Raw genomic sequence first — 26,251 nt, forward strand, 5'->3', positions numbered from 1 at the left:
CCGCCACACCCATCTCAGCGCACCTCGGTCTGCCAAACTACCAAACTGAGCGCGCCTCGGGTTGCGCTGCTCGAAACTAGCTCTGCGTGGGGTTCGCCACCCTGCGCCGCGCCGGGAAACTAGAGCCCTTTATGTTAAGTTTTAAATGGTCGATATTTTTAGGACAAACTGACAACAAACATAAAAGTAGATCATGTAATTCAACATTAATGTGTGTGTGTGTGTGTGTGTGTTTCTATCTGCAGGTGTCCAATTTATTTGCTCGTGATGAGATTGACGAGATCCTCAGTGATCTCATACCTGTCATGAAGCGGGAGTTTCCCAGACGACCGCCAACCAATGAAAACCTGTACGAGTACTTCATGTCACGTGTTCGACATAATCTCCATGTGGTTCTTTGCTTCTCGCCCGTTGGGGAGAAGTTCCGCAACCGGGCGTTAAAGTTTCCTGCCCTGATATCTGGTTGCACCATGGACTGGTTCAGCCGGTGGCCCAAAGATGCTCTTGTTGCAGGTACATTTCACAGACAATTTCTATTTTATATCACTATGATCTGCTTATCCACTGGTAGCATTTGTTTGCCAACATAATCCCTGTACTCTATCTTCAATTTACAGTGGCTGCTGTTGTTTTCCTCAGTGCTGTAAATTCAGATTAAACTGGGATATTACAACACTTAATTATCACAGAGTCAGCTTGTTCACAGTGTGTCCCCTGTGCTTTCTAATTACTAAAAGTCAGAACAAAATTACAACTTTTCAAATTGGCTTTGCTGGACAACTGCAGTCATGCTGCTGGGATTTACTGCTGCCATCCCTTCATCTGTCATTTGTCTATGATTAATCTTATAGGTTCTTGTTACAGAATGTTGCTTAGTAATGCCTGATACTGATATAGATCATAATTAATTTTTAATACACATACAAATACAACAAATCCTCTTTCTTTTAGTATTTTAAATCTGTGCAGCTCATTTTGTTCTGAAAAACAATATCTTGCGGCACATTTTACAAGTATTCCCTGCTCTCTCATTCCCTCCCATATGTTGTTAAATCATTCAAAAGAATGACACAGATGTTGTAGTAATACATGTAACAACTAATCAGTAATTGCCCATGCAATTACCCAGTATTTCCTGCCTTAAAAACAATCAATATGAATTTCTTACAACATGTCAGAGTATTGAGCAGTAAAGAAAGCTGATATATTTATGTTGACATTTGCCAATCTGGGTTCAGTAACTAATTTCCACACTTCACTCTACTCGCTGTATTTTTCTCCACCTAATTCTGCCCCCTCTCCCTCCTACTCCTCTGTCTTTCTGTCCTTCAGTTTCGGAGCACTTTCTGTCAGTCTATGACATCGACTGCTCACCCCAGGTTAAGAGTGAGGTAGTCCAGTGCATGGGTTCCTTCCAGGATGGCGTGGCAGAAAAGTGTGTGGACTACTTCCAGAGGTACAGTATTTTGTTAAACAATACATGAACATGACAGTAGTAAGAACAACATGTTATTCTGTTCATTGTTTATAGTACAAGAAGATGTCCTTTAACACATTCTTCATATGTGTAGGCAAATATTTTTAAGGGCATTCTATGACTTTATTAGAGGGCTGATGGTAGAAAGAAGACAGTATATTAGGACACAGACTTGGGACAGTTCCTGTTCATTTTTAGCGCCCTTACCACTACACCTACTGGATATTGCTGTAATTTTATAGCATAACGGTTCTACTAAAGGTGAATTAATGGTTAAGGATAAAACATAGTGCAAATTATTCTCCTGCTTTTCAATATGACATGAAATTAACCTACTGTTATTGAATTTTAATCTAGATACCGACGCTCCACCCACGTCACACCAAAGTCCTACCTGTCCTTCATTCAAGGCTACAAGACCATCTATAAGGAGAAGAGGTCCGAGGTTCAGACCCTGGCCAACAGGTAAACACACCAAAAAGATTAAGTTTGACAATTTGTATACATGTATTTACAATGTTAACATACTGCTGCACTTTTTAGCCTCTGTAGTATATAAGATGGCTTTCATTTTACATTAGAATCAATGCCTCAGCAACCGCATACTGTCAAGATCTCTTACAATTAGTCAGGGTTAGTTTGTGTAAGACTTGTGTCTAATAATAGAGTAATGACGTTGCTGAATCTTAAATCTCTAGTCTAGCCTTCATCTTAATCACCTTGAGTGGCCAGTCATAAGTGGGGCATCAATAATTTGGCATGTTTAATGGATTTGCTGGAAGATAAAAGCGAATAAAAGCTATTTTCACAGGTAGATTTTTAAAGAACAGCGCCCCAGCATGAACCCACTCTTAGTCAATAATTATTGACTCCCTAATGGCACAGACAGTGATGGATGACCAGGATGTATCCTAATGAAGTAAGCTGTTGTCAAAGGCGCCAGACCAGAACCATCAGTTAGGAGTCATTTTTTAGTATAGCATAAAAATACATCACAGATCTCATCACAACATTTCTGTGGTACTTTTTTCTTGACTTTGAGCTCTTGTCTGCTTATCAACTGTCCCTGAGCCTCCCAAGATTGATTGGCAGCTGCTGAATGGATGTCACGACATTAGGAATTTTGGTCAGGCACATGTTACAAATTGACCAAGGATGAAAAACAGCTTTCCTTTCACAGAATGTACAAGTATTTCCACCACCTGTTGCCCAGTGGACCAAAAATTCTGTCACAATAACATGTAGTTTATCTTAAAAGTTTGTGGATATTTACAGCAAACACGTGAAGATGTGCAGATGCCTATCAGATTAGTGTAACGCAGAATAGCATCATAACAAGTTCCAAGGTATATACTGGAAGTGCATGTGGTTTACCTGATAATGTTCAGTATTTCTCTTGTTTAGGATGAACACTGGTCTCCAGAAGCTGAAGGAGGCATCAGAGTCTGTAGCAGCTCTCAGCAAGGAGCTGGAGGTGAAAGAAAAGGAACTACAGGTTGCCAATGACAAGGCTGATATGGTAGGTTGTGTGTGTGTGTGTGTGTGTGTGTGTGTGTGTGTTTCTGTGTCTGTGTCTGCGTTGGTGCGATGTGTATATGAGGACATTTCACTGGTGTTTGCACCACCCTATGAGGACACCGCTGACTTGTGAGGACAGTGCCCATGTCCTCACTAGTCAAACACTGTAGAAGCACTTATGAAATCATAACCAGGTGAGTATTTGTTTTCTGGTCATTCATACTGTAGTCGTACTTTCTGTAGGTGTGGGTTTATATGAAGGAACATGTGGGTATGCATGAACAGCAGTGATGTTAATGGTGTGCCTTAGGAAAAATGAATGAATAAGTAGATGGCTGCATTAGTCACTAATACGTCTGGATTTTTTTAATAAATGCCAGTAGATCTATTATTACTTACATGATGAAGCTCCTGCAGTGTGTGAAACAAGACAAGCCCAGTTTTATAGTTATTATGGTGATTAGTGTCGACGTAGAAATGTCTGTGTTTTCTTTGAGGAAGAGCTGATAATAATTTTTATACAACAGTGCCAACAAATAAGTGGTAATGCAGATAAACATGAGGTTAGCAGTTGTTTTTGTTTTGTTGATTTTTAAGACTGTACTGATTCATGACCATGTTTATTTCTCTTGCATACCCCCAGGTATTGAAGGAGGTGACGGTTAAAGCCCAGGCAGCAGAGAAAGTGAAGGTGGAGGTGCAGAAAGTGAAGGACAAGGCTCAGGCCATTGTAGACAGCATCTCAGCCGACAAGGCCATAGCTGAGGAGAAACTTGAAGCTGCCCGGCCAGCACTTCAGGAAGCAGAGGCTGCGCTGCAGGTATGGGACTTAAGAGTTGAGGAGACACCTTGGAATCAATTATTCAACGTTTACGTCTCCCTGAGGTGAACAGATTTGTCATTTCCAGTCTTGTTTTGTGAGCAAAAACACAACTTAAAGAATGAGTTGCCAACACAAAGTATTTACACTGGTTTTTATCTTATCATCTTGACTGCTGTAACTGAATGTGATGTGCCTTTAGCTTGCCTTCAGCTATGATGCTGCAATTAACAAGACTGATCTTACAGTACCTCGGTTCCTGTATCATTAGTTCCAGTTACTTTTAAAACACCACAGTTTGTCTGCAAAGCACTACATACTTTGGTTGGATGATATTAACATTAACTCTGACTGGATTTGAAAAAAGCATGCTCTGTAATTCCACATATGAGCCAAATAATCAAGATAGTCAATGTCATATTTTAATATTTAAGTAATATGCTATTTGTGCAGATAACTGCATTGTCTTTATACAGGATTTATATAGTACTTGTGTAGTTGTATTTTCATTTTCCTCTTCCTCTTTACAATTTCATTCAAGCTGACTGTGTCATGCTGTGCCGCCCCAAATGACGTTCTCTGCTGCCTCTTCCTGCTGTTTGTCCAAGAATAAGGTCGCACTAACACATAGCCTGAGGCTTAGAAATCGTCAGTAAACTGTGTGTTGGAGCAGTTTATAGTGCCCTTCTGTGTGGCTTAATGTCTCCCCCACCAATATTTTTCTTGCTCTCACTTTGTGTTGCTTCAGGGTGCCACTTAGAGCACTCTGCGACTTGCTGTGTGTAGCTGCATGCAGGTTCCGCCTACAGCCTTCCCACCCTGTGTGTGTATGTGTGTAACAGCGGGTGTGTCTAAAGTTAGCATGGTGCTCTGGGGCCCGGAGCTGCGTTGTAATTAAAGCTGTCCTCCTGGGTAGACGGTTGCATACAGATCTCCTATGGCAGGTCCCTGATTAGAATTTCCATCTTGCTGCTGTGGATAGAAACCTTTTATTTCCAAACAGGCAAACCTTGGGCAGTTCGTCTGATTGATGATCATGCATTTTGATCATATATTTTTCAAGTGCTCTAGAGGGTTTTAAATAGAGCTGATGGTGCACAAGACTGTTGTAAACCGAAATACTCATTCAAGAGGCTTCTTCACTTCTACTTGTTGAGAGTCAGAGATTGAGGCATTTACTATGAACGTCAGTAGGTCATACGCACCACAACGTAACTGACATTTCTGCTGTGCTTTATTCATGTACTGTGTTGCTTTGCTATCATCTTTGATAAACCAAATCTATCAGCAAGGAAGCAAAGCAATGTACTGCTGTGGATGGGAGCCACAGCAAAATGTATTTGAGCCACCACCAAAAAAATAAAATCAGTATCAGCATAAATGTACACTACGTATGGAATATTTTCTACACTGCAAAGAAAAATTACTGTTAATGGACTGTGGTGGCTTTGAGATAACAGCTGCAGTTTCCCATTGGAAAAGGCAGGCTAACAGCAAGGTAAAGCGGTGAAAATATTCTAAACATAGCATACACTTAAACTGGTCTGATGATTGATTTAAAAAAAAAAAAAAAAAAAAAAAAATTAGGTAGCTATAAACTAACCAATTAAGGCAGCGTTTGCTCAGCACTGTCTGATATTATGTACGTGATGTTGGGATTTTCTACCCGGAAGTTATTGTATCCAAACATGGAGATTCGGTCTGTAGTTAAATCCCTTACTGCTGGATACATCTTGTCTGCGCACAGATATTACAAATATTTGCCTGAACCAACTAACTCAAGTCAAAGACTGCAGCTCAGCCACGCCTGCCTACTCTAGATAGATTTAGGATGAACACAGTGCAATTTGGATTTCTATCACTGTATCTGTTTGATTTTAAGTATATAGAATTATTCTTCATTAACTGATTTTATAAAAAGGTTGTCAGGTTTTCATACTGTAGGTGCAGTTTTAATTTGTCTGAAGGACCAGATAAAATATATCACAACATTAGTTAATTGAGTTCAGAGATCAAACAACAATGCTGTTGTATGACACAGTATTAATTGCTTTGCTTTCATGTTAAAACACTGCGACTATGTTGCAAAGAGAAAAACAAGATCCAAAGGGTGAGGTTGTTGTGACACTTACTTAACATACTGTACTGCTGTGATTCTACCAAGTTGAAAGATATATATTTTTATGTAAACTGTGTAAAAGTCAAAGGTGGGCTATCGGGGAATAGATCTAGAAATAAGTAATTTGGTAATTTACATTTTAAAGACATTACATATTCAATAGTGGTTTTCATGCAAAAGAACCTGCACAAAGCTAATGGGCTATTTGTGATCAAGCAAGAAGACCCACAATAATTTAGCTATTTTAGTTGTAAAGCAGCAAGGATTTTGTGAGAGGTCAGCTCCATCTGCATTCTTTTCCATTTTTTCAAATGGAAATGCTCACTCAGATGTTAGCAAAAAGCAGTGACGTACGTAAGTGAAAGGGTTAGCTTTGGTGTTTTGAAATGGGGTTGACTCAGTACTCATCTATAGTCAGTGTATTACCTAAAGTAGATTAAAAGACATAATGCAGGCTAAGTTTAAGTTTTTAAGTTTTAAGTTTAAGTTTATTTCCTTTATTAATCCCCCTGAGGGGAAATTCAATGTTTTCACTCTTGCTGGTCAATTACACACAGGTCCGAAAGACACACACACTTGCTAGGGGGTTTATATGAACGAACATCATCATGCAAAAACCTGCATCAGGTCACATGGGAAATTATCTTTAGAAGGGCTTGGGAAAATAGTATTTTGATGTTAAAACATTTGTACACTTGACCAAAATTTATATTTTCAGATTTGAAGACAGACTGAACACGACTGGAAATCTACATAATGGTATAAAACCTAACAAAACCCCCAAAAAATAATGGACTTGCATTAAAGCTTAAATTGAAATCATGAATTTGAGGTGACCCTCATTGAGACATTTACATAAAAAGCAGCGGGGAGGAAAGAAAGGGAAGAGGAGTTAGTGGAAGTGCAAGTAGAGGATAAAGTGGAGTGTCTGCTGGCTGTTTCTCTGGTGGGAGATTCACATAGACTTGGTCTGATAAAACGGAGCAGGGAGGCGAGAGCAGAAATGAGGAAAGTGCAAGAAGGAGAAGAGATGAGAGGAGCGGGCAGGGGGCCTGATGAAGGAGCCAAACTACTCTCACTGGAACATTTTCTTTACTCTCCTGCTGCCTCTCTCATTTTAATCAGTCCCTTGAAGTCATTCTCTGTCCCTCTCTGCAGAACGGTTGGAGTTTATACTTACAGTCTTCACGCTTTCTTAATTTCCCTCTATCTCTCATTGTCAGTGCCTCCAGTTGGATTTTCTTCTGTACACATCCTCTGTTTTATATTCTCAGGCTGCAGCATTGTGTACAATTCCCTTCATACATCCTGTCATAGACAAATGTAATGAAAAACAAATTACTTTACCCTTTGCTCCCATCTCCATTAATTATCTCACTTTATGGTTTGTCTACATCCAATATGTTTGCTGCTCTCCACTCAAATCTTCTCTCTATTTATGAAATAGGCAACAGTAATTGCTTTTCTCTTCCTCCTATATGGGTAATAGTTTTCTGACTTTGCTGTGTGCACTTTAAACATGACTAATGTTAACCCATGTCATTTCACAACAACAAGCTAGCCAACACCATCAAACATTCAGATGTCGTTTAAGGTCCTCTCCTATATGTCTTTTTCTGTACCCATTCAGACAATCAAGCCATCAGACATTGCCACTGTGCGAACACTTGGCCGGCCCCCCCACCTCATCATGCGGATCATGGACTGCGTGCTGCTGCTCTTCCAGAGGCGAGTCAACCCAGTGAAGATCGACCCAGAGAAGAACTGCAACACGCCGTCCTGGCAGGAGTCCCTAAAACTCATGACAGCTGGAAACTTCCTGGGCAGCTTGCAGGTACACTCGCCAGTATCAGATTTCTACTCTTAAGATTGTCATAATATATAGATGCTCACATATGCCCTAGACTCCATGATTTGGGAGATATCTTTGGTAACCTACAGAGATATTTAGCATATTAAAAATTAAAAAGGGTAAAATCATTGCAGATGCAACAAAGTTATTTATTTAGAACATTTTAACTACACAAAATAAAACAGGTCAGGTAAGACATGGCCAGCTTTTCACTGCACGAGCGCTGCCTGCATCAATTTTTGAAAGCTCTCAGCTCGCCACTGTGCTGACTGACTTGAACGAGCTACAGGGTGACATAGTCTTTCACTCTCTCTTTCTCTCTATACCTGAAGTTACTCTCTAACCCAGAAGCTCTCTCAGGTACCGAAGTTTGTCGCCAAAGTTTGTTAACGTTAAACGGTACTCAGTTATACCGACATTACTCGGTCGGTACCTTTAAAAGTACAGAGTTGGGCACCCAGCTCTGTTGCTTAGGTGTGTTTCAGTATGCAGCAGAATCACTGGGAGCAGCTCAACTAATTAGTGAATTGTACACTTCATTCTCACATTATATTTACCTTTTAATGGATAAAATTAGCTGTTGTTGATGTTATGGCTACCTGTTCTTTACAGAGAAGAACGCTGGCCTCCATGCATTCTCTCAGTCTTGCAGGCAACTATTTCATAACCATGATATAAAGTCCTTTACTGTTTGTTACAGCCATGATAACAAGACTATAGACATCATTTGTTTAAGATTACATGTATGGTCTTGTACATTTGAGATTAAAGGTTTGGTCAGGTTAAAAGTTCAGGTTCAGTCTATTTAATGGCATTTGCAGTAAATCAGCACCAAGGTGGAATGATTAAGTCAGGATGGTGTGTTAAATAGGCACAACCAGTGTGAAGACATTTTATGGTCTTGGATTTCACTCCTCCAAATTAAATCCACGATAGTCCTCATCTTTCTCATCTTTTACTCCACTTTCATTGTTAGATTTTTCTGTCTACCCCTCTCTCTCAACATCTTTTCTGTTATTTCTATGTCTTCTCTCTCATCACCCAGCTACACCAGGTCTTTTATCTTACCTTATGCACCTCTGCATGTTATCTTTTATCTTTTTGCTTCCTTGCCTTTTTCTGCCAGTCTCTTTTTTCACCTACTCTTGCACAATCCTTTTTCTCTTCTGTGTTTTGTTCATCTTCATTATCTCTCTGTCTCTCATTTCTGCATTTTAGCTGCTCTGCCTGGTCTTTTTCCTCCTTTTCTCTACACTTTTTGTCATAGTCTCCTACACCACCTGTTCTTTCCTTTTCTCCTGTTGTTTCTTCTACAGCTCTGTTAACTGTCTTTACTCAATCACCATAAATCCATTGATCATTTTTCCTTTTTCTCCAATTCATACAGTTTTAAATTTCTTTTTTTGTAAGTTACATGTGTTGTGAATTTTTATATTCTTTCTGTACTGAATGAAATAAGTCCCAACCCCACCCCCCACCACCACTACCTCTCTTTCCCTCTGCCTTGCAGCAATTCCCCAAAGACTCCATTAATGAGGAAATGGTGGAGTTGCTGTTGCCTTATTTTGACATGCCTGACTACAACATTGAAACAGCCAAGAGGGTGTGTGGCAATGTGGCCGGCCTTGCATCGTGGACAAAAGCTATGGCATCCTTCTTCTCCATCAACAAGGAGGTCTTACCCCTGAAGGTAATATACACTGTAATAGATCTAACACAGTGCTGTTCATAGACAGTATGTGACGCTAAAGATATTATAAATAACATGTTGGGTTAAGTTCAATTGAGATGAATTCCACAACCATACATATGTTAGCCTCTTAAATTTCCCATTGAAAACACACACACACACACACACACACACACACACACTGTAATGCACCTGTCATCATCACCCCAACAAACTGCAGCACTCACGCACACTTGCACACAAATTCCCTGGACAAAGTCAGCGGTCCTCCACTCCACTCATGAATAGAGCAGTTGCTTTTTTGCAGTCAAGCCTCAGGCTACAGAAACAGCACAGACTGTCTCTGATATTAAATACATTTATTTATATTCTCACATTTTGGAGCAACAGTTTGCTGATTGTGTAGGCAATAGAAGTGCCCCAAAAAATTGAGACAGACAGCATGAGAATCATGTTTCTATCCATTGATCATGAGCATACAAAAACGGCTTTTCTGACCTATCAGAACAAAGCAAACAAACTTGTAATGCAACAGAAAGGCGAACTACACAAGGATGTGGGCTTTCTAACATGCATTTATACTCTTTGATAATTGGGGATAGCTACGGATTGCTTTCAAGTTGTTCAATGGCTGACAGGTTTCCTTTGTGCTGTAAATTGAGCCTTCATTTTCCCAGGAGATCATATGCATTGGCAGTGACAATTGCAGTCAAAGCGAGGCTTATGGGGGATCAATCGAAACACTGATGGAGTCATAATTCTATAGCTTTTATATTGTGCAAGCAACATTTACTTCATAATAATAAGTAAAAGCAAAACACTTTTCTGTTTCCAATTTAATTATCTGTCAATTTAGATGATCTCCTCTGGATCTCCTCTCCTCTGCTGCATATTTTAAGATAACTTATCTTTATCTAATTCTTTGGTCAGTGTTGTGTAAGTTATTGTTTTTTTAAATAAATCTGGTTCTTGCATCTGCAAAAAATTAAATCTACAAAGTTAAGATTTTAAATGACAACAAAGTTTTAAAGCTCTTTTGCTTTTCTGTAACTGAATTTAAGGACATGTACTGATTTCATCTACAGTAAGGGCTGTGTTTACATCTAAGAGACTGACGAATCCTTTTTCACATTTAAGCTGCTGTAATTAATTGCTTCTTTGCACCGGCATGTCAATGTTTCATTTAGTATTTATTTCTTTTTCTAAGGAATTATTAATCCCGCACAGCAGAAAGGAGTGGAGCAGAAAACTCTGTACACAAAATCCTTGATTAATAAGACATGGCACCACACGCACAGACACACACCTGCTCACTAAACCCTGTGATTTCATGCAAATGTCACAAATCCGTTTTCTATTTTGTCTTCCTGCCAGTGCAGTCTGTGAATGTCTGCTGCATGGCGATCATTAAAAGCTTCAACTCACAGAATGCAGTTAGACTTTTGGGTTGTGTTCACTCAAACTTTGCATGATGATCACCTCTGCTTTCCCCTCTGCTACTGTGTTGTTCTTTTGTAGCTAATTTCCTTCCCCCCTTGTTACCACGTTTCTACCACGTTTCATTTTCCTACTTATTTTGCCCTCTGCCGCATCTCATTTTCTCCATCTTGCTGGCACCTTCATGTCTCTGCTCATCCTGGGTGTCTTTTTCAAATCACCCATCCCACTCCCTTCCTACTTTCCTACTTTCCCTTATCTCCTCTCTCACCGACTTTCTTCCTCCTCTCATTTTCTGTGTCACTCTCTCTTTCACACACATGCACACACATTCCGTTTTTCTCTTATTCTCTTGAACCTCCATGAGAACCCCCTGCCTCTCCTCTTTGATCCTGATCTTTTGCTTTATCGTGGAACACAGCCTCGCAAATTGATTTTCTGGTTTCCAGCTCAGTGGTGGCTTCCCTTTAAGCTGGCCAGCCAGACTGCCAGACAGAGATACAGTTGGACAGACAGACCGGCAGAAAGACGGGCAGGGATAGTCCCCTCAGATGTAAATTAATATAAAGTGAATGCTCCAGACTTCCTCCTCGCCAGGCCACCCAGACACACTTAGACATACTCACAACTTTCCTCTAAATCTCTGTCTCTAAACCTTTTGCAATGTTTTCTCCACAGCCCCAGCTCCAGCCAGAAAATATCCTCTCTGCTTTCCCTGTCTGCCTCACACTCACTCTCCTCCTCCCCCTGCCCTTCTCATCACCCCTGCATCACTGTTTATTTTCCAGTTTCTCTCTGTCTCTATTTTCTCTTGAAAATCTCTATTCTGGCATCTCCCGTTTAAAATTTTTAAGCTTTGAGCCTCTACACCTACACCTGTGATATGTTACACTTCTAAAAATATCACTAAAAAGATTTACTTCCTACCATTTCACCTCTGTGCTTACTCATTTTATGCTGTCTGACGTGAGCCAAAACATGTCCCTAGCCAATTTTTTATTTTCGATTACTTAACCTGTTTGTCATTGAGTTTAATGCAAAAACGTTTTTTTGCTCTCCAACTCTTCATTCATTCCTCCCACCCTTCATCCCCTCTCTCTCTGTCAAATCCTCCTTGCCTTCACCTTGTCTTGTCTGTCTCCTCTTTCTGCCTTTCTCTGTCCCTTTCTCTGTCTTAGCCCTCTCCCTAGAGAACTGACCCTGACCCCTGTAGGCGTTTCATGTGCGATAAAGTCATCACAGATCCCTCTGTCTCTCTGCCCTCCTTTTTTTCTCAGGCTAACTTGGCAGTGCAGCAGAATCGTCTGGCCATAGCTAATGTGGACCTTCAGAAGGCTCAAGCTGAGCTGGATGCCAAGCAGGCAGAGCTGGATGTGGTACAGGCAGAGTATGAGAAGGCCATGATGGAGAAACAGGTCAATAGCTTTACTTACTCCCTCAAAACACAAATATAAATCAGTTTGCTACATAAAAATTGCAGCAGTGATGTTTCCACACCTGGATTATCTTTTATTTTAAAAATGAGACAAATATTTCAGGCATGAGCTGAAGTTGCAGAGGTTTTTGACCTTTTCTCTTTAAAAAGGACAGATCACTACAAAATTGAAAAAAGCATTTTTCCTCTTACCCCTAGAGGTATTTATCAGTCTAGATTGTTTCAGTGTGAGTTGCCGAGTGTAAGACATATTGGATACGGATATGTCTGCCTTTTCTTGAGTATATTGGAACTAGATGGCACTGAGCTTGTGGTGCTCAAAGCAAAAAACAACTCAACAGCAATGTCTCTCTCCAGAAATCATGACCCGGTTACTCAGGATAATCCACAGACCTTGTTGTGAGCAGTTTCTTTCTACTGAACTACACCTACCAGCTGTATCACAGTTGTCACACAGAAGGAAGTGTGCATCTACTGGTTGCTCACTTCTGAGTTGGCTAACATTACAGCTGAGCTGAGGAGTACGCCATTAATGTTTACATCTGCCACAACCACAAGCCTCTTGTGCATGAATAGATGCATGCCTCCTTCTGCCTGGTGATGCGGTTGGTGGATGTAGTTCAGTAGAAAGAAAATAGTTCCCTATGAAACTGTTCACAACAAGGTCTGTGGCTTTTCTTGAGTAACTGGGTTATGATTTCTGGAAAGAGACATTGCTGTGAAGTTTTTTAAATGTATTTTTTGCCATGTATGTTTTTTTTATTTTTAGCACCACAAGCCAAGTGCCTTCTAGTTCAAATATATTGGAGAGAAGGCAAACATCTGTATGGGTGATATCTCTATCACTCGCCAACTCACACCACAACAATCTAGACTGATAAATCACACTACAGGTAAGAGAAGAAATATACATTTACTGATTCTGGGGTGAACTGTTCCTTTAAGACTAATTGCTGAACATCGGATAGCACATAATGGACATCTAGTGTTAGTCTGTTCCACTGAAGCCTGTCATATAATGGGGAATTACAAAAATATTCTGCTTAGCAGTGTAGTAACAGGACATTACATTGTACTACTTAGAAAATGGGATCACCAGTTTGAATGCAGGCTTTCCTAATTAACTTCAGTAATTAACTGCTCCGTATGATTGTTTTAATTCATGTAGCTGGCACAGCAGTCTTTGTGCTTTATTGGTGAAATTCCCAATTTCCTCGACCAATGAGATTTCATTCCCTTTCTCAGCTCACTCCTGTCCTCTTACAGCAACAGTATGTTTCTTCATATACAGTGTATTTTTATAGATAAACACAGGCTAAAACAAAAATGGCAGCACAGTGATGCAGTGGTTAGCATTGTCCCCTCACAGCAAGAGGGTTCCTGGTTCAAACCTGGGTGGGAGGTTCAACCCTAGGGTGGGGGAGCTGATGTTGCACCACCTGATGCTATTTATAATCAGGATTTGTTTCTTCACAGTCGTTTCACCAAGCTTTAACTCTCTAATGATGTTTCTTGATTAAAACACAGTATTTTACAGCATTTTGTTGAATAAGCCACTCTTTTATTTAAACTGGGATCCCAGAGGTGGACTCTCTTTTTAAACACAGCCTGTGATAACCTGCAACAAAAACATAAAATGACTCAACCTGGGTTACGCAAGTACCACTTTTTAAATAAATGAAACTAACAGTGCTGCACTATTGATTGTGTGTGCAGGTTTGTGAGTCTTGTCTGCCGCATGTTTTTCATCATCCGTACTCTCTGTTCTGTGATAAATAGGAGCATGTAAATGGAACAGTATATGCATCAACACTCGCTGATTAGCAACCCTGGACAACCCAAGTTGACTCTTTTTATAATTTTGTGATTAAGACACTGAGCTGTTTATCTCCGGAGGATAAAAGTGAGATTGAAGGGCTCACTGCAGAACCGTATAACACAGTCTTTATTGATGTAACAAACATTATTGCTATTGGGCAAACAACCTCTTAATTGCCTGTGAGCAGCTGATGAAAAGATCACTGTGATAATGGCTTAAAGGTGCCTAAGAGGTGTTACGTCTTAATAAAGCTTTAAAAAGGAAATCTAATTTGTCAGACAGGATAAACATACCAACAAGAAAATACAAACTTATCCATCCATGTGGGTCGCAGCAGTCCTGAGCCTATGCAAGTGTAACCCACTAAGCATTAGATGAAAGGCAGCTGCCTGTGACTCAGCTAACACATATAGACAGACATCATTCACACTGATAGCAATTTAGAGTTTAAAGGTGTTGTGTGACAGCTTTAGTAGCATCTGACGGTGAGATTGCAGAACTGACACTTCTCCGATATGCCAAGCGTGCAGGAGAACTGCGCTAGCCCACAGGAAAATGAGAATGGCTCTATTAAGAGCCAGTTTTTGGTTTGTCCATTCTGGGCTACATTAGAACAACATGGCTGACTCCTTGGAAGAGGCGGGCCTCCAGGAGGTGCACTCTGCTTGCAGCCAGTTTTCCTAGTGTTCAAACAGGGGAATAACAACATCAGAGTCTGTCATTTGATGCCATATGGTCCAAAAATGCTTTTTGCCATAGACTTACATTGTGAAAGAGAGCGTCACAACTCCTGCAATATGTCTATTTTCACTATCAGGATTTGATCCATTCGGTTTGATAACATTTGAAAAAAGTCTAGAGAAGCCACTTTATCCCCATTCAAATTAATGGAGGGCTAAACTGGGCGTAGTTGGCTCGGTCGAGGTGTCAATTGCGCTTGCTCTATAGGCCCACTGATGCAGAAGCAGTGCTGATCATCCAGGTAATGTTATATACAGCAGCTGACTGTTGTGCCACTGAGCAACTTCCTATTTATACTATTGTGGCGTATTTATTATGAATACAGTCCATCTGATGCTCGTTTTGTTTCCCTTTTTTTTTGCATTTTCATCACTACTACGAATGCAACTGTAGCCAGTACCTCACTATCACTATCCTCATTCATATTTTAACAAGCAACAAACTATATTCAGTCACAAAATCAGCCTGAAAAGCTCAAAATCAGATCAGAAGTACAGAGAGCTGTTGCGATGTTCAGATGATACATTGTCTCATCTAGTGCACTGGAGTGAACTGGCAGGCTTTTAGAACGTTGCAGAATGGTGCATTGCAAGTAGTTGCCTGTTTCAGCTCATCTTATCATGAATCTTTGGTCTGAACTTGGCTCTAAACATCCATGGGAAGAGGACCAGCTCCATATCTAGATTTAACAGCTCATTTTAAGATAACAAAAACACAACAATTCTTATTTTCAGGTGATTCGAAACACATGAAAACATAGTAATGAATATTATTTACCATTTTTGCCAATAGATGCCCCTGAATCCTACACACTGGACCTTAACATCAACCTAACCTGCATGCACCTGGAGGAAATCCACCCACTCCAATGCTATCCTATTTTAATGCGATTAGGGAGCAACTTAAGTCACAAAGGACTTTGTTTTTCAATACTGACATAAACAGACTCTCCCTTTCCATATAAAAATACTTGATATTGGTATAAATATGCACAGATGTACAGAGAACAGGGCAGTTTGATGGTTTAATGAAGAGACAGTTGGAAGGACAGACTAGGAGGCCAAACAGACACATCAACCTACTAAGTTGTTTGCCTGCCGTCCATTCCCATCAGACCCTGCTAGAGGATGCTGAGCGCTGTCGACACAAGATGCAGACGGCGTCCAGTCTTATCAGCGGCCTCGCTGGCGAGAAGGAGAGATGGACTGAGCAGAGCAAAGAGTTTGCTGCCCAGACCAAACGCCTTGTTGGTGAGATTTAAAGCAGGTTTCAAAACGGAGCTGGCATTCAGAAAACTATGGTATCAAAGAGATGTCTCTGCAGTTCATTACAGATACATGCTCTGTTATGAATAACTATGATTTGCGAAATGTTGCTTGAATTAAGTCGATATTCATTGTCATTTACAGTTACTCTTGGATAGCTGCTACCTAAATACATAATGTCATTAATGCATACTAATACTTCTAATTAATAATGTGGTCAACATGTTACATTTTAGACATTTAATCCCCACTGTATTGCTGACAATTTCTAAGCATTTTACTTTATTACATTAACATAACCCACAGCAGGGGCTGTTTTTTTGACTGTGCTGCTGGCATTACTCTTCTGGACTTTTTATATTTAATTACATTTACACATAACCAATATTAAAGTATGTAACACTTTGGACTCCTTGTTCCAGGTGATGTTCTTCTGGCCACAGCATTCCTCTCCTACTCCGGCCCCTTCAATCAGGAGTTTCGTAATCTTCTGATGAGTGACTGGCAGCGTGAGTTAAAGCAGCGTCACATCCCATTTGGAAACAACCTCAATCTGACCGAGCTGCTCATTGACGCACCCACTGTTAGCGAGTGGAACCTACAGGTCAGTGATTTACTTTGGCAACTACTGCCAACTGTATCAACAGTTTTAGTGCATACCAGTGGCGAAAGGTAGTTACGACAGGCCCCAGTGTACGCTTTTATGACGGGTCTGATAGTGTACGCTATCACACATCGTCTCGTCACTTGATCAGAGACTTGACATTGGATAACAGTAACATACATATTAACCAGCAGTCATCATTGCATGTCTGTGTATCACAAAAATACAAAAGGAGATGATAATTATTAGCTTCCTTTAACAATTTTGATTTAATTTTGTTAGAGATACTATCGGCTGATTTACAAAAAAGAAAGAAAAAAAACATGACAGAGATGGGTTTGCCTTTTTCAAGGGTATATATAGCAAATGGCACTGTCTTTAATTTAATGGGAATTATTATTCTTCTCCAAGGTAGCAATCACTCACAAGGGCCCATTCTTCACCAAACAAATTGTTGGAGGGCCGACTTTCTCTGTGGGTCCCCCATCTCAAGGGCTCCAGTACAACCACACTCCTTGCACTGTCTGTAGTTATGTTCCTGGTGCATAGTGATGCAGTATATAGTATGTGATAATTTTATACTGTATCTAGTTTCTAGGATAGATACTTGGTAGATAAGATTTGCATGTTGTTTTTCCACAGCTTAAAAAGACAAACAGTGTTTGTATTATTTTGGAGCTCACAAAATGAAATGAAAAGAGACCTTTTCTTGGCTTCAAGTTTTGTCTATTTTCTAAGAGAACTAATTATGCAGTTGCCTGGCTGAAATAGTTTTTTTAATTATCAATACTTTATCTCTTTCTTTGTAGAATAAATTCAAGTATCATTTAAATGTTTGCGGCTGCGAAATCAAAGACTGGATATTCTTGAAATCAAAACATAAATTAGCTGGCATTATTAAATATCAGGAGTGAGTCTGAACCACTATTTGTCTTCCATGTCACAGGGGCTCCCTAATGATGACCTGTCCATTCAGAATGGCATCATTATCACCAAAGCCGCACGCTTCCCCCTCCTCATTGACCCTCAGACACAGGGAAAGATCTGGATCAAGAACAAGGAGTCTGGGAATGAGCTGCAGGTTTGGGATTTTTTTCTATCTGTTGCTTTAAAATACTTGACCTGTGTTGCTGCCACATTTTTTGATACACAATGAAGACGTACCATTATTAACATAATATGTCAGCAGCAGCATCATTTTGGGTTCAATCAAGTATCAATGATGGCTGCTGTGCGTCAAGTTGTTCATCCTCTGTTTTTTTTATATTTTTCTGTCATTATTCTGTCATTATCTAATCTAATAATGCAGAATTGCCAAAATTTCATATTACTAACACAGCAACACTATTTCCGTGCCATTATTTTTTATTTCTTTGTAAGTACTGCATGCATTCAACAATTTAATAGTTTTTCTCTTATTCGTCTACTGTGCCAGTTTTTTTGATGCAGGATTTTAATTTTTAGTGGCCTCTAAAATCTTCACATTGCTTGAAATCATATCTAGATGCTCAGTTTCTGCAATGTACTGTTTTTTTCTCAAATCCTTGTTATTGTCCAACATGTCCTTTCTTTTGTGAAGCGCCTTGAAAAAGTACTGCAGAGTTCTGCAGATGTAATAGGACCAGCCGAGGTCACTGGCCCTGTTAGGGGCAATCTCTGAGCCGAGTGAATGCATTCTGCAGTCCTATTAGGAGTGTCCTGAAGACGCATTTCCCCAAGCAGAGGGTATAAACCCTTCCCACAAGTCACCTCATCAGAACAACTGTATTGGTTTTTGTCAGGTTTTCTAAAAATGGCTCATCGTAAAAAGTGATGTGTTATTCATGTGACAAGTCACATTCCCGAGACAGAGGTTGGCCTTTGTGTCTAAGTAGAAATGGGAAAGAAGTCAAATTCTTCATTTGACTGAATCACATGCTTCTCACTGTCTGTCTTAAAATGTGCTCATCAGTCTGCCAAAAATAATATGATTGCTGCTGAGGTCAAATAGTAAAGTGATAATAAAAAATGGGACATTGTTGTAGCTGACCACTGATACATTTGCTTTATTGAAAAAAGGAATGCTTCCAGATGTCAGCTGCATTACATGTTTATGTCATGCAGTTACCATTTCTCTTTATCCATGTATTAATACAAATCTTTTATTCTTTCTAGATTACTTCACTGAACCACAAGTACTTCAAGAACCATTTGGAGGACAGTTTATCTCTCGGGCGCCCGCTTTTGATCGAGGATGTAGGGGAGGAGTTGGACCCTGCACTTGACAACATTCTTGAAAAAAACTTCATCAAAACTGGCTCCACTTACAAGGTAACATGGCAGAAATAAACCTCCTGAGACTCTTATGTACCAGATTTTTTTTTCTTTTAACTCGGTTAGAGGAGTGTGAAATGAGCAGGTGTGTTTCACACGCTGGTGGAAGGCATGATGGGATTTAGCCAGGTCCCTCTTTCCATGCCAACTGTCACACCTATGCTGACACAGGTTGATAAGCTCAGGCAGGGGAAAAGCAGCCCCCTCACTGACACTTCACAGACGGTCTTTGATTTCTCAGAGGATGCCAGCTGGAGCACCTGTCCCGAATCATGCTAATTGTCTGGGGACATATTAAAGTGTGCTCAGTGATTTGGTCACTCACAGAGAGGCAGTTTTATTGAGTGCAGAGATAAGTGCTTCCTGTTTCTCTAGATCTGTGGTACAACGGATTTCAAATTCTATTTTGTACATACAGATACAGATACAGATACAGACAACTTTATTAATCCCACCAGGGGCAATTGGTTTGAACAGCTTGCTTACATTATACAGACACAGTACACACAATAGGATACAGTAGATAAGATACATGAATAAATAGAATGCCGCGGAATACATGTCATAAAAGGAATAAAATCATTATAAAGAATTTAAGAGACGAATAGCAGAGGGAATAAAAGATTTAAAAAAAAAATCCATCCCATTCTTCTGAATGCGATATCTCAATAACTTGGGAGGTTTTCTTATAATTTGGCACAAACATCCACTTGGACTTAACAAACTAATTTTGATGTCAAGGACCAAGGTCATTGTGACATCCCCCATCTCATTCTCATCAACGTGATATCTCAGGAAGGCCTTGCACAAGCATCAACTTGGACTCAATGACCAACTGATTAGAATTTGATAGTCAAAGGTCAAGGTCATTGTCATCCTGAGTTTGTCTCATTTTCGTGAATGCAATATCTCAAGAAGGCCTGTAGGGAATTTCCTCAACTTTGGCACAAACGTCCACTTAGACTCAGAAATTACTTGATTCGAATTTGGTGGTTGAAGGTTAAAGGTCAAGTTTACCATAACTCAAGAATTCTTACACTAATTATGACAAAATTTTATGTTTTTTTTAGTTATGACATATGCAAAAGGTCGAATGTCAACTTCACTGTGACATCATAATGTTTTGCAAAAACTCTTTTCTGGCAATATGTCATAACGCAGAAACAGAAGGGAGACATTTCGTCAGAATCGGTGGCACTGATCTTGGGTGTCCATCTTGAAACTGTGCTGGTTGTATAGATCTTCTGTGTTGCTGGAGGGAAAATGAGTGAACCATCCATGTTTGCACTGACATGGATATAAATTGCAAGTGCTACTTGACTGCTGTGTGGAGGCATACAACCACGAGGCGGTATTCTAGTTTTAGAACAACAGTATCTGCTATCGATTTACCACTGGACAATCTGCCCTCACTCTTCCCCTCCCATACCTGTTTGTTCTGCTCCTGTAGCCGAGGCGGAAGCTCCCCGAAGAACTGGTGTTTGGCTCGTGAACTGCAGCAATATTTTCAGTGTCTGTTTCCTCTACAGCCGCAAGCAACTCTGGCAAGAAGACACACCAGTAATCTATTATTAATGATATAAAGGATATATTATATGATATAAATGATCTGATTAAGATAAATGATAAAATATGCATCACATTCTTTGCCAACTCTCGATTGTCTTAGCCCCTCTTATTCTTGTAGCCTACTTAGTCCACATACTTTTCAGTTGTGTCCAAACAGAGAGCTAGAGAGACGAACACACACACACACACACACACACACACACAAACACAAGCAGACAGACAGACAGACAGACTGAGGGTGAGAGAGCGAGAGATGATGAATATTAACTGATTAGATGCGTCTAATGCTTCTGATTAGGAAAGAGCATAATGATGTAATGCATTTGAAATTAATAGAAATATTTAATAAATTAAAATATTGAGGTAAAGGTCACACATACTTGTTGTTTGTCACATGTAGTAGACCAACATGGCAGGCAATGCAGGCCCTCTCTGCCAGCAGGTATCACCACAAATTGATACTGTTGGTTCAGGCAGGCCATGGTGTCAAGATCGGCTTACATCCCAGCTACATCAGCTGATCTCAAACAGCCTGATTAGGTGATTGCTAATAGATAACATGATTCCTTTCTACACAACCAATTGGCAAATCTCAGTCAGGGCACCCTATTTAACTGCTTTAGCCTGCCCACTGTTGCTGCTTTCTGTGAAAGCCTCTTTGCAACGTGCTTCCACCCCAGCTCCTCCTTTTGTTTTCATGCTGTATCTGACTTGTCAGTGTCATTTCTGATTGTTGTTGATGCTGGCTCTGTTCTGTACCTGGGGTGTCCTTGCTGCTGCTCTCCCTGCCTTAGGTTTGCCATGTAGACACATGGAAGGGTAGGGCAGTTGGCACTCTCTGCCTAAGGTTTTCCTCACACGCATGTGCATGCTTTCCATGTAGGCTCCTGGAGTTGCAGAGCGGTCCTGACTGTCCCAAAGCGGTCCTGACTGACGTATATTTTAGACCTGTGGGAAAAACTGTGATGAGATGGGTAGTTTTCATGTCTGTGCTTTATTCAAGTAGCTTTTGTTGTATTTTTCAGCAGCTACTGTACGTGTGAGATGACAAGGAAAGGGAAAACCAAGTCAGCCCTTTAATATCCACATTAGTGAGGTCATTTAATTAGCACTAATAGTAATTTCAAATGAAATCTTAATAGACAAACATGATAATTCCGCATTTAATATCAAGTCATACTCAAACTGATTTCTACCGTGGCAATTCTAATGAATGAGCTCATAATGAGAGTGTGGCCCATTAAACACAATTACAGTATGCCCTTATAGAGGGTCTCACTGGCTTCAAGTAACTACATTTCCTGTTGATGGCAAGTGAAATCTAATATTGTGCCTCCACCCTGGTAGATCTCTGCTGCTTTTGCTTTTTTAATTTGTGGTTGTATAGTGAAAAATGGACCACTCTCTGTCCCAGCATCCTAATTTCCTGTAATATACTGTTGAAGTTAGATATTTTTAATTTGAAAAATTGTAGGGCATGGTTTGAATGGTTCTTATTTTGTCTGAATTGTATTAGCCAAAATGACAGCCCAGAAGCAAGCTTCGGATGTGCATTCTGGGTATTACAGGAGATACAGTATTGTATATGACAAGGGAACACTCTAATTTGGCCTCTCTGCCAATAAATTGGTTTGAACTTTCAAAAAAGCATTTTTTAGGGCACACATAAATTTGTCTTTTCTGTGCTGGTTGTAAAGTCACTGCCCTATACATCACAACAGGAAATGATTTTTAAATTTGTCATTGCGATCCTTCTCTCTAACTTTCTCTCACACACATGCATGCATGTATACACACACACACACACACACACACAGAAAAACTAAATCACACAGAATGTACGAGGTTGTGAGAATGAGGCAGAGTGAGAGTCTGCTTCTAGGCATTTTTCTCTCTCTCTCATTATCGCCTCTCAACTCCTGGCTCGAGCTGATGCTGGTTATTCAGCAGCTGACACTGCAGCTGCCTCCCTCTACCTCACACAAGCCTCAAACAAACACACATGAATGCACTCACACATACCACAAACATACCATATAACTGCAGGAAAACATGCACACTCACTCACACACACCGTATGGTGATCGCAAGTAAGCATGTGGTACATGCAGACAACACATTGAAGCAGAAGTCTCTCAGCTACCTACTGAGAGGCCCGTTTAAAGGTGTTTACAATCGCCCTCCCACCCTCTCCTGAAAAGCTTTAATTTCTATTAATATCCTGTTGTGAGGAGAAAGCGAAGGTGTCTGCGGCCGACAGCTCCTGAGACAAGTCGGCAGATGGATAATCAGAAGTTATACTGCCATGAGTAATTGAATGCTGATCAGAGCAAACCAAGACACACACATTCATGCACATGTACACACTTACACAAGCATATATAGACACAGGAAATGTTTCTGAGCAGCTGTATCTGCAAAGCGATTGTTCGCTTACACCAGATACCTTTATCTTGTTTGTCAGTACAGCCTTATCGTGCATTTTCAAAGACATTAGTGACAAATGTTTGATAATACGTTATTGTCGTCTTGAGTTAATTTAGGGTGGATTTGGAAGAATAATCAGTACATTTTTTTACCAATGTACTCTTGATACTTATGCATGTTGCTATTTTGTAATACTGACTTTGTACTCTCTTTTCTCTTTCTATCTCTGCAGGTGAAAGTGGGTGACAAAGAGGTGGATGTGATGAAGGGCTTCAGGCTATATGTGACCACCAAGCTGCCTAACCCTGCATATACCCCTGAGATCAGTGCCCGCACCTCCATCATCGATTTCACCGTCACCATGAGAGGACTGGAGGACCAGCTGTTGGGCAGAGTCATCCTCACAGAAAAACAGGTAGAGATGCTCTCAAACTAAATGGTAGCCATTATAGCCAGCATATATGCAATACACATTAGCTGCTCATTTGAATGACTTTATACTGCCGTATTACATCATTGCCAATTAATGTGTTAAATTTCAGTATGTTTCCACAGAACAGATGTACCTCCAGCTTGCTTAGATCATTATAATTCCTTAAAAAGCCCTTGGAAATTCTTTTAATACAGGCTTCCAACATCTTGTATTGTGTACCTCATTTTCTCTCTAGCAAGCACAAACTGTGAGACAACATAACTGGGAAGTTATTATTATTGCCCCTTTTAATATAGAGTATGGCAATCATTACAGTCCTGACAATGTGAAGAAGTGGCCATACAACAAAAACCAGTGTACATATGCACCTATATGAAATATTCACATAAAGACAGACAGAAACGCACCCAATGCAGACACCGCATTGATCGTGATTGTGAAAAGACTGGTAGTAACGGCCAATTCAGAGATGAAGGATTTATGCTGGGGAAAAGTGGCTCATTATCTGTGTACTAAATATGGATTTAATCATAATGTGAGTTGAAGCTGCAATCACAGCTGTAAAACCTGGGTCTCTGCAGTTCATACAGCATTTACAAGCCCAACATCAGTGTTCATTTAAAATAAACACAAACTATAACAGAATAGATGAGCTTCTGCTTCTCATCATGTTCATTTCACAGTCAATTGTCTTCACTAAATTTATGTGTACATTGTGACTATACTTTAGAGATAAAATCAGACACATAGTTTCGAAGTGGCTTGTATTTCCCCTGGGTTTACTGTGAATGACTGAGGTTTTGCTTCAGAGGAGTACAGTCCCTTTAATTCATGGAGTTACAGATCGGCCAGTGGCTCTTACTACTGCCTTTTACTTTGGTGTTTTGCTTTCATCTAAGTGCTGAAGCAGGATACAGTATTTTCTCTGCTAACTCTCTCTTTTTACTATTTCCTCTGTATCCAGTGGGTGCTAGGGCACTCAGAGAAATCGTATTTCTCCTGTTATTAGAGATGGATTCTTCGCAAAAAATAAATATATAAAGTTGGACACTGTGGCTTTTTAGGAAAGTGTACTTTAAATTGTGATCACAGTAGCAATATAATTGGTTTAAAACATATCAGTCAGTGTGACAGCAGTGGTAACTTGTGACTATTTTAACCTTGCTAATGGCAACATGTAAAGGTTGATGATTATTGGTTTAGTTTAGTCTTATTTAGGATCCCAAATAGCGGCAGCATAGCCTCTTCCTGAGGTCCAGCAGTGTCAGTCAGTCCATCTCTCCCCTCAACACCAGACTGCTGTGAAATTTGCTCTGGATAACAAGATACTTCCTACATGTACTTTACTTTCATCTTATCTAGTCTCAGGCCAAAGTGCCAGCTTCCAGTCTCTCGAAATGTAAAAGGCATTTCATTTGTTGATCATATTCATGCTCCCCTGGAAGTACACCCTTTTGATTTCAATGATCTCTTGGCCTTTCCTCTAGCATAATGCTACAGCTTTGTAACCTGTTTTTCTGACACCAGGAACTGGAGAAGGAGAGGACAGACCTCTTGGAAGATGTGACATCTAACAAGAGAAAGATGAAGGAGCTAGAGGACAACCTTCTCTACCGACTGACTAGTACACAGGCAAGGACATGGGAATGTGACAGTGCGGATACTGTTGCAGTGTCGGGAGGTTTTAAATCTAGTTTGTCTGATTGCTGGTGTGTCTCTATTTTCATACTGTTTTTCTATAAAGCAGCCTTGTGCTGACATATGCAAATAAGCTCATTTGGAGTTACATGAAAATGTTGGCCAGGAAGTTTTTTTCTAAGACAGACAGTTGCATAAATGAGGTCACACGGGGGAAGAACATTAGAAAAATGTACATGTCCATCTGTTACAGCCATGTATAATACTTCCATTTTCATTCATCCTCTGACTTACTCTGTAAAATATGTCTCTTTGCAGGGTTCATTGGTGGATGATGAGAGTTTGATTATTGTCCTTGGCAACACCAAGCGCACAGCTGAAGAGGTCACTCAGAAACTGCAGATTGCTGCAGAGACTGAGATCCAGATCAATGCTGCTAGAGAAGAGTACCGACCTGGTAGGTCATGACAACTGGCACAATTCAGAATTTACACTCTTTAGGGGGGTGGAGTGTAATTTTCTCTGTGTGGTTACAGTCTGCCAGCAAAGTTCAGGTTCAGTCACAAAATACTGATCTATTTTCAGTTTGAAATTCAGCTTAAGCAATCACAGAATGGACACTATCCAAGAGAAGATTTGCTTACCACACACATTCCTTTAAAACAGACCTTTATTATGACCTAAGTCTATATGCATCTATGCTATATTCTTAACTTAACAGACATTAAAAGGATAGTTCACTCTAAAATCCAACATACATACACTCTTCCCTGTAGTGCTTTTTATCAGTCTAGATTGTTTTGGTGTGAGTTGCCGACTGTTGCAGATATTGGCTGTAGAGATGTCTGCCTTCTCTCCAACATAATGGAACTAGATGGAACTCGGCTTGTGGAGCTCAAAGGGCCAAAAATACACTTGAAAAACTCAACAGCAATGTCTCTTTCTAGAAGTTATGACTTGGTGGTGTGAGCAGTTTCATATAAGAACTATTTTCTTTCTAAAAGACTACATCTGCCAACCGCATCATTGCAGTGAAGGAAGTGTGCATCTTCTCATGCTCATGACAGCATGAGATGTAAACATTAATGGCGTCC

The 26,251-nt window shown here is 40.1% G+C and overlaps 1 protein-coding gene across 1 annotated transcript in view; it reads left to right on the forward strand.

The window, feature by feature from the left end:
• dnah5 (dynein, axonemal, heavy chain 5) overlaps positions 1–26,251 on the forward strand; it is a 148,526-nt gene that overhangs the window by 84,338 nt on the left and 37,937 nt on the right. The window contains exons 61-75 of the mRNA XM_050046483.1: positions 246–513; positions 1,333–1,456; positions 1,835–1,942; positions 2,882–2,996; positions 3,639–3,815; positions 7,565–7,768; positions 9,297–9,476; positions 12,191–12,328; positions 16,023–16,158; positions 16,596–16,777; positions 17,724–17,858; positions 18,932–19,087; positions 23,319–23,501; positions 25,047–25,151; positions 25,476–25,614. Coding sequence (XP_049902440.1) covers positions 246–513; positions 1,333–1,456; positions 1,835–1,942; positions 2,882–2,996; positions 3,639–3,815; positions 7,565–7,768; positions 9,297–9,476; positions 12,191–12,328; positions 16,023–16,158; positions 16,596–16,777; positions 17,724–17,858; positions 18,932–19,087; positions 23,319–23,501; positions 25,047–25,151; positions 25,476–25,614 — 2,350 coding nt within the window. The remainder of the gene's footprint in view (positions 1–245; positions 514–1,332; positions 1,457–1,834; positions 1,943–2,881; positions 2,997–3,638; positions 3,816–7,564; positions 7,769–9,296; positions 9,477–12,190; positions 12,329–16,022; positions 16,159–16,595; positions 16,778–17,723; positions 17,859–18,931; positions 19,088–23,318; positions 23,502–25,046; positions 25,152–25,475; positions 25,615–26,251) is intronic.

This window comes from Epinephelus moara, chromosome 6 (genome assembly GCF_006386435.1).
Source record: "Epinephelus moara isolate mb chromosome 6, YSFRI_EMoa_1.0, whole genome shotgun sequence".
NCBI lineage: Eukaryota > Metazoa > Chordata > Actinopteri > Perciformes > Serranidae > Epinephelus > Epinephelus moara.